Source organism: Eumetopias jubatus, unplaced genomic scaffold (genome assembly GCF_037043125.1).
Source record: "Eumetopias jubatus isolate StellerSeaLion01/CBP00866 unplaced genomic scaffold, mEumJub1_p1.0 scaffold_8, whole genome shotgun sequence".
NCBI classification, from domain to species: Eukaryota; Metazoa; Chordata; class Mammalia; order Carnivora; family Otariidae; genus Eumetopias; species Eumetopias jubatus.
In genome coordinates, this window is record NW_028274814.1 from 24,176,448 (window position 1) to 24,184,733 (window position 8,286).

General features: G+C 42.4%; 1 protein-coding gene across 1 annotated transcript in view; it reads left to right on the forward strand.

Moving 5' to 3' along the window:
- UPF2 (UPF2 regulator of nonsense mediated mRNA decay) overlaps window positions 1–6,964 on the forward strand; it is a 107,028-nt gene extending 100,064 nt beyond the window's left edge. Inside the window, exon 22 of the mRNA XM_028114686.2 lies at window positions 5,678–6,964. Within this exon, the coding sequence (XP_027970487.1) occupies window positions 5,678–5,687 (10 nt within the window). The 3' untranslated portion in view covers window positions 5,688–6,964. The remainder of the gene's footprint in view (window positions 1–5,677) is intronic.
- The last annotated feature ends 1,322 nt before the right edge of the window (window positions 6,965–8,286 follow it).

Genomic DNA, 8,286 nt, shown 5'->3' on the forward strand with positions numbered 1-8,286 from the left:
TTGGCTTTCACTCTCTGAGTGGACTTCTTTGGATTCTTTAATTTTCTCTTTTGCATTCACAGAGATGACTAGTTATAGATGAGTTTGAGAGAAATCACACACTTTTGTGTTAGAATTTTTTTAGGTCAGTGTTGGGTAATGTTTACAAAAACTGAAAACCTATTTCCTAGACTTCTAAGCCTGCAGGCTGAGTTTGTTTTGAGGTATTTTGTTTGTTTTTAATTATAGAATGTCCTGCTGGGATCCATGCCAGTTTTGCTTAAACTTGAGTTGCTTAAAGTGAAATAGTTACAATTCCGTAAGGAATTTCACATAGAAGATTCCTAATAAGACCTTATGCATCTTCTTTTAAGGGAGAAAATTATTTAAAGTTTTCTGGGATGTGATCTAAAGACCCATACCATCAACTCAATTTTCTGTCTTGTGGTTGGGTTGTAATCAAAGATGACATTGGCCTTGGCTGCTCTTACTTACTGATCTCCTTCAGGGTATTGGTGTTTTAGGCTCAGTCCCAAGATGTCACCTTGCTGTCAGGGGCAGGCAGGTCGGGTGTGGGAGGAAGTGTGCTAGGGATGGGGAGCAGAATAGTTCATTACTGTAGACAGTAGTGCTGGGAAAGTGCAAATCTCTGTCTTGTACGCACTCTGTGTTTTTGTGTTCCTGATAACATTTTTCTTTGACCTGTACGCTCAGACAACTCTAATCAGATTACAGGTTAGCACATTGGTTTGTCATGACAGTTTAGGGATCTGTTTTTTAACATCTAGTGAGTGTAGTGTTTTTAGAAATCCAAGCTAGAGCTGATGTACAAATCCATCTAATGAGGCATAAGATACTAGGTTATTTTTAATTATCCAAGCTTCATTAAAGCCCTTTAATAAAACCTCTTATTGTCACTAAAACATAGAACATAGGTAGTTTTAACAAGCCACGAAAATTTTAGTTTTCTGCTCTTTACATTTTTCTTACAGAGCTTTAAATATATATCAGTGTTTTTGATAATACCCGTTTCTCTTTTTGTCTCGTGGTTGGCAAACAGAACTATTAGAATATTTTTATCTTGATGTTTTCCACCAACTTCACCTTTCCGTATTACAGCTTCACATCTCTCAACTGCATTATTTCTATTAATACCTCATCCCTTCTTTAGTCACATAATGCAAGTATAGTGCATTTTCCTAATTTTTCCCAATTTTTAAATATTTGGGTGGATTTAAGAATCAGTAACTATGACATTTGACACATAAGTGGTACTTGGAGTACGATATGCCCGCCTCAGCTTTCACTCATTCCACACCTACCATGGGTTCAGTCCTGCACTGTGGCAAATTAAAAGTACAAAAAGACCAAGTCTTTATGCTCAAGCTTATAGTCTAGTGGGAAAACTAAGTATAGGTATTTGAAAGAGCTAATTCTGTCCATTTTAAAAATTCATTGAAAGTTTATTAAGTACCAGGCATTTCTTAAGCAATAGGAAAAAAATAGGGGAAAACAGATGTGTAAACTTATATATGCTAATAGATGTGTAACAGATGAACATAAAGGTATGCCTTTCTTAGTTTGGTACCAGTTATTCAGTTGTGTTTTAGAATTCTTTTCGTTAACTTCTTGTTTTCCTTCCCTCCCTCCAGCCCCTAGTTAACCAGACTTGGAAGGATTGGCTATATTTGCTCGCTCTTCCTCACCTCTCACTGGTGTGGCTGATTGCAGTCTGCTGCCCCCACCCCACCCCCCCGCCTCCAGCTGTGCCTCCCAGTGTGTCACTCAGCATGTGGACCCTCTTTTTCTTGACATACTCTCTTCCCTGGACTTACGTAGCTGTCCTGTCTTCAGGTTTTCCTCTTCCCTCCTTGACTCCTCCTCCTGTCTCCTGACTTCGTTATGAGCTTGCTTCTGCCTGGAGATGCTCATGTCCCTCAGGGTCAGTCCTAGGCCCTCCTCTCTTACCCTTGTATACTCTCCATGGGAGGTGTCCTTCCCTCCTGTGGCAAAGTTACCATCCATTGCTCCAGCTCAGGTCGCACGTTTTAGTTTCTGACTGTATATTCATTCACTTGTCTTCTAAATAACCACCTAGAAGGTGTGTCCCTCCCTGCCCCCCGGCCTCTCTCCTCCTCTGTTCTCTGGCTCAGCTGAGTGGAGGCACTGCTGGGCCAGTTGTCCACACTAGAAAAGGAGGTTTAAGTTTGGACTATTCTTTCCCTCAGTTTCCATGTCTAGTTAATTAACAAATCCTTTGATTCTTCTACTGAATGCCTCTCACACTTGCCTGTTTTATTCTACCTCTGCTGCTGAGACCCCCAGATCAAGCTACTATCACCTCTTATTGGATTGTTGCCAGCAGCCCCCTGATCTGCTTCTCAGTCTCCACTATCAACCCCTTCCAGTTCATTCTCTTTGTTGTACTTGCATTGTTCTTTCTAATATGCACATCTGCTGTCTGAGTAGGTGACCTCTTCTGCTTAAAACCCCTCAGTGGCTCCTCATGGCTTGTAGGATAAAGTCCAAACTCCTAAACTTGGTTACCGTGGCCCTACATGATGGGGGGAGGGGGGCGGTTGTTTACCTTATTTGCTTTATCTCTTTCTCTTCCTCTACGCCCAACCAAGCTGGTCTTTTAGTCCTTCTAGTTGTGTTCTCTGTTTGGAACTTTCTTGTGCTTTCTTCTGGATATCTCCTGCTCTTCCTTCAGATCTTACCTTCATATTCTCAAGGCTGACGTAGGTTGGTGCATATATGCTGCCCTTTCTCCCTGTATTTCTACAGACCTTGTCCTGTGTAATCACCTACTATCTTGTCTTTATCCCCCATGAGACTGAAGATTGAGGGCAGAAATGAAGCCTTGCCTTGTTTTCTATTATAACTCCCCTGTGGCTCTTGTGCCTAGCACATAGTAGATGCTCAGTTAATATTTGTTGAATGGACAGAGAAACTTGTAAAAATCTGTATTTAGTCATTTAATAAACTTTTTTCTCTAAGCTCTGCTCCTTAACTCCTCTTTCCTCATTTCCTGATTTTGTGAAAGTCCAATTCTTGAGCTACAATCTCTTCCTATTTTAAATCTATTCTTAAAATCATAACTCAATAAAAAAAGCTGACTTGTCCATCATTCTTAAAAGTGGCTGCTCTCTGTAAAGTATTATGGTATTTTCAAAGCCAGTGCTCTTGTAATACAGTCGTGAGTGAACATGGAGAAGAACAAGAAATCATGTAAACACAAGTTTTTGACCCATTCGAGCACCAAATGTTCTTTGCTATTTTTTTTAAACATAAGTTTTAATTGAAGAAATGTCGTTTGAAGGAACATAACTGGTGGGGTGGAGTCTCCTGGTGGTTTGGCACCTCTTTATTTATTTTCTATTTATTTATTTATGTATTTATTTATTTATTTAAATTTTTTTTTTTTTAAGATTTTATTTTACTTATTTGAGAGAGAGCGTGAGAGAGCACAAGAGGGGGTAGGGTCAGAGGGAGGAGCAGACTCCCCGCTGAGCAGGGAGCCCGATGCGGGACTTGATCCCGGAACTCCGGGATCATGACCTGAGCCGAAGGCAGTCGCCTAACCATCTGAGCCACCCACGCGCCCTATTTATTTTCTATTTTTATCACTGGGCCAGACAGTAGAAAGATACGTATCTAGAGCAGTGGTTCTTCAGATCCCTTAGGGAGAATGTGCTGCGAGGTGAATTCCTAAACAGAGGGAGAAGAAAACTTGAGTCAGGTCTGAGAAACTGTTTTCAACTTGACTCTTAACTTGGCTACTGTTTATTTTAAAAAATTAGTTATTAATATTGTCCATGTTATATGGCAGATAAGGGGAGATTCATTTGGATACTGGTTATTAAAACAGATTTTGATAGGTTCCTAGGCATTAATTATAATGATTTAAAAATTTTTCTAGGGGTGCCTGGGTGGCTCAGTTGGTTAAGCAACTGCCTTCGGCTCAGGTCATGATCCCAGGGTCTTGGAATCGAGCCCTGCATCGGGCTCCCTGCTCAGCGGGAAGCCTGCTTCTCCCTCTCCCACTCCCCCTGCTTGTGTTCCCTCTCTCTCTGTCTGTCTCTCTGTCTGTCAATTAAATAAATAAAATCTTTAAAAAAAAAAATTTTTTTTTCTAATCACAAGTGATCCTTAAAATAGGCTGTAAATTAAAATTGCAGCCCTTCTCACTGGGCAGTGATACCCTAACAAAGCATAGGCATTTGCTTAGAATGATTTAAAATGGCAATAGTGTTCTAGTAAAACAGTTAACCAGTGCAGAAAAGGTTGTTTTCCACTCTGCCAGTGTTGAAAATACTGTGAAACTTCACATCTTTGGCAGGTGTTAGTGCTGATATGGTTTCTGTGCTAAAATCCATATGAATTAAACCAGTGCTCCTTAAACTTTAAAACACACTTTTTTTTTTAGAGCATGCACACAAACAGGGATGGGGGTGGGAGGGCAGAGAGAGAGGGAGAGAGAATCCTCAGCGGGCTCCACATCCAGCATGGAGCCCAATGCAGGGCTCAGTCTCACAGTCCTGAGATCCTGACCTGAGCTGAAATCAAGAGTCAGTTTCTCAACCAGCTGAGCTGCCCAGGTGCCCCTAAAATACATAATTTAATCTTCGTGACTCTTATTAAAAACTACTAGTTCTCGCTCATTTCTAACATCTCCCAGGTGATGTCAGAGCTTCTAGAATGCAGATCACACTCTGAGTAGGGTGTTACACTTTTTTTTTTTAACCCACCTTAAGGAGTTGTGCTTTTTTTTTTTTTTTTAAAGATTTTTATTTATTTGACAGAGAGAGACACAGCGAGGAGAGGGAACACAAGCAGGGGGAGTGGGAGAGGGAGAAGCAGGCTTCCCGCTGAGCAGGGAGCCCGATGCGGGGTTCGATCCCAGGATCCTGGGATCATGACCTGAGCCGAAGGCAGACGCTTAACGACTGAGCCGCCCAGGCACCGCATACACTTTTGCATATTTGCATCTTATTCTTAGAAATCATTTTCTTCCTCACGTAAGCTTTTCTTGTGAGCAACGAACTATTAGTGCTGCCAGAGGAAGCAGCACACGCTGGGTGACAGTGGCCACAGGACTGCTTGCCTCGGTGGCAGGTGTTTGCAGGGTTGCCTCCTCCTGACGGCTGTGCAGGGCTTCTGTCCGGGACCCTCCCTCGGCTTCCACAGCACTGCTGATCCCTGCACCTGCATCTTCACCTGGCATTCTCCCTCTGAGTGCATCTGCGTCCGAATTTCCCCCCCTTTGAAGGACAGATTGGGTTAGGGGCCTGTCCTACTCCAGTGCGGCCTCCTCTTAACCAGTTACATTGGCACTGACCCTTTCCACATGAGGTCACATCCTGAGGTCCTGGCATTAGACTTCAACATGGAAATTGGGGTGGGGGGGGACACCGTTCAACCGTTACACAAACCCTAAACACTCAGCACCTTAGAAAGTAGTTACGGGCAAGATTCCAGGACCACCCGTCTGATCACCATCAGATTGCTCTTTTTAGTGTCCCTCTGCTCCTGTTGTTTCTTAGTCCAGTAGGAGTTCGTGTGCTCTTTAAGAAGCACCGATTTGCCTGGGAGACGTCAGGAAACAGCAGTTGGTGGTTGTTGAGGGGGCCTTTTCTTGCCAGAAGTTTGCCCTCAGTACTAGTTCTTTTTAACGTTGCCCTGTTTGTGCCTCCAGGAGACGTTGATCCAGCAGCACGTGTCATTTCATTAGGTCCTGTATCTGATGTTGTGGATAGTGGAGTCCTCCAGCAATTGAATGAGAGCAGTGGACACATCTCAGCATGTCGGTCTAGAGCGTTGCGAATCTAAACCTGGGACAGGCTGGGGCCATGAGGCAGGAACAGCAGCCTCTGCCAACACCCGGAACAAGCCGACGCTTCCAGATAAGGCGGAAAGGCCTTTTGTAATGGAAATCACGTGAGGGTTAATCTTCTCTTGAGAATGGCAGTCAAGAAATGAGATGGTTAACTTGACTACTGAGCAGTTACACCAAGAAGAGTGTCAATGAGATGACTGAGCCAGAGAAGAAACGGTTGTGATGGTAATGGTATGGGGGAAATGAACTTGAGTTTTAAATTTGATTTGAGTTACAGTGTCTCTGAATTGAACATCCCATGTTGGAAGAAGATATAATTGGGGGCTCCAGGACTGCAGTAGAAAAGTATAGAGCAAGCAGTAAAATCTTCTAGTAAAAACTTACATGCAGGACAACAAAATGATGAAAGATAACCAAATAGCAGATAATCCACCAGGAAGGCTTTTGTTTAGGAATTTGTTTCAAGAGGAACAAGGGATGAGGGAGAAAAAAAAAATCCATTTTATCCATCAGAGTCAGTAATACAAAATTGCCCATTAGGGTAAAAGAGAAATGTGGAGACTTCTACTATACAAAGAGAATGCGTTCACATGGCTTAGGGGAGTCTGACACCAGCCCAAGAACAGGGAGAGTTGAGCCCATTGTAAGTATCATTGAAAACAAACAGCGTGCCAGTCAGCATGTCACCGCAAATGGACGAAGGACAGCAAGAACGGGGTCAGAAGATTTTGTTGACCTTCATGGGTTTACAGCCTCTGTCTCTAAACAAAGTATGGAAACAGTAGAGCTTTTATTTTGCGTTTGTTTTTGTTTTGTTTTGTTTTGTTCCCCCCCCCAAATAGAAATGAGGGTTCTTAGTCTGTTTCTGGCAATCTGTTAATTTATTAGGATAGTTGTCTTTCGTTTGCTTTCTGATAGGCATAGCAAGTTTAGTTAAAGAGCACATCTGTATGCTACAACTTGATTACATCTTTTTTTCCTAGCTATTTTGCATTTTTTCTTTTACCATGTTTCAGTTTCTGCATGTAGAATTAAATAAGAACAAAACTTGTAAAGTTGTAACATTTCACATGGAAATGCTGCCCGATCTTCACCAGCTTCAGAAATCTGACCTTTGCCAATGCTGCAATAAAGTGTTGTAATTTAGATTGGGCATGGTTGTGTTTTATTTGGTTTGGGTTTTAGAAATTTATTAAATGTGTAGACCTGTGTCTTCAGAGGTCATCCTTGGCCTTTCTGAAGCAGCCTCAGAGACAGTTTCTCGGGCATGTCAGCGGTAGTGCTGCTCTCCCTGCGGCGTTCTGGCTTTGCCTGGTTTCCCTGAGTGCCTGGGTCAGCTCACCTGGGGGTCTACTCCAGGGTAGCCCACGGAGTCCAGGAGAATAAGCATTTTTAGAATCGGCTTAAAGCTGGTTAGGATGGAAAAGGTTGACATGGCGTGAGGCCGTGTTTATGGTTTTACCCATGTGTGTGCAGCAGGATTAACAAAAGCCCTTATGCAGCTCAGAAAGGAATCACAAGAACCACTGTTTCCAGTTTCTTTCCAGGTGTTCATTTCAGGGTGGCCTTACACAATCCAGAAGAAATGATTGTGAGCACTATTGCTAAAATTTCTAAAATTCATCTGAGAGCCTTTAGAATTTGAAAAGAAGTAAACTTTTAATTAAAAAAGGAAGTTTCCAAACTCCACTTAATTCTGTTAACCCCATTTTCCCACCCTCATTGCCATCTTTATCATTGTTACGCTATGCCATTACTTGTGATTCTGCGTTGGGGAGAATGGTTTATGGTTGTTATTATTTTTATGTTCTTTCTAAGTTTTAAATTGTTAGAGGGAGCCAGGGATCATTCTACTGTATATCATGCACAAGGCAGAGAATATCTGAAAATCAGCTGTGATAATAATTCACCTTCAGTCTTTCATCTAGAAAGAATAAGGTCAGTAGCAGGTGTCCCGTGTTTTGGGAACCATAAAGAAAGTGGATCAAGTAAGATGGTGTGCAACATTGTTACTTTATTCAGCTAGATTACTGGAACAAAGATAGATTACTGGTGACGAAAAGATTAGTGCTATGTAAGATAGGTTATGTGTTAACCACCAGCAAGCTTGCTTCTATTAAAAATAAATAAGGGGGAGAGCCTCCTGACTTTTGGGAAACATTCCGATTCTCATAACTTTGTCATTCTTTGGGGCCTCTTTTTCCCTCTTATGGTCCATTAAAGGTAAGCAGATGTTAACAAATCCAATACCAGACTTTGAGCCTTCGATTCCTTTTGGGAACTAATGAGCCAAAAAGGCCTCTGGGCAGCCTAAAGGTCCCTCCTCAGGTGAGTCCCTGCACTTCACTGTGGGAGTCGCCCATAGCTCGCATGCTCTCACTGTCCAGAGTCATCACCAACATGCCCATGTAAACCTCGCGGCCAGACAGAAGAAGGAAGGACAATGGTAGCACGCAGTAACTGGAAGA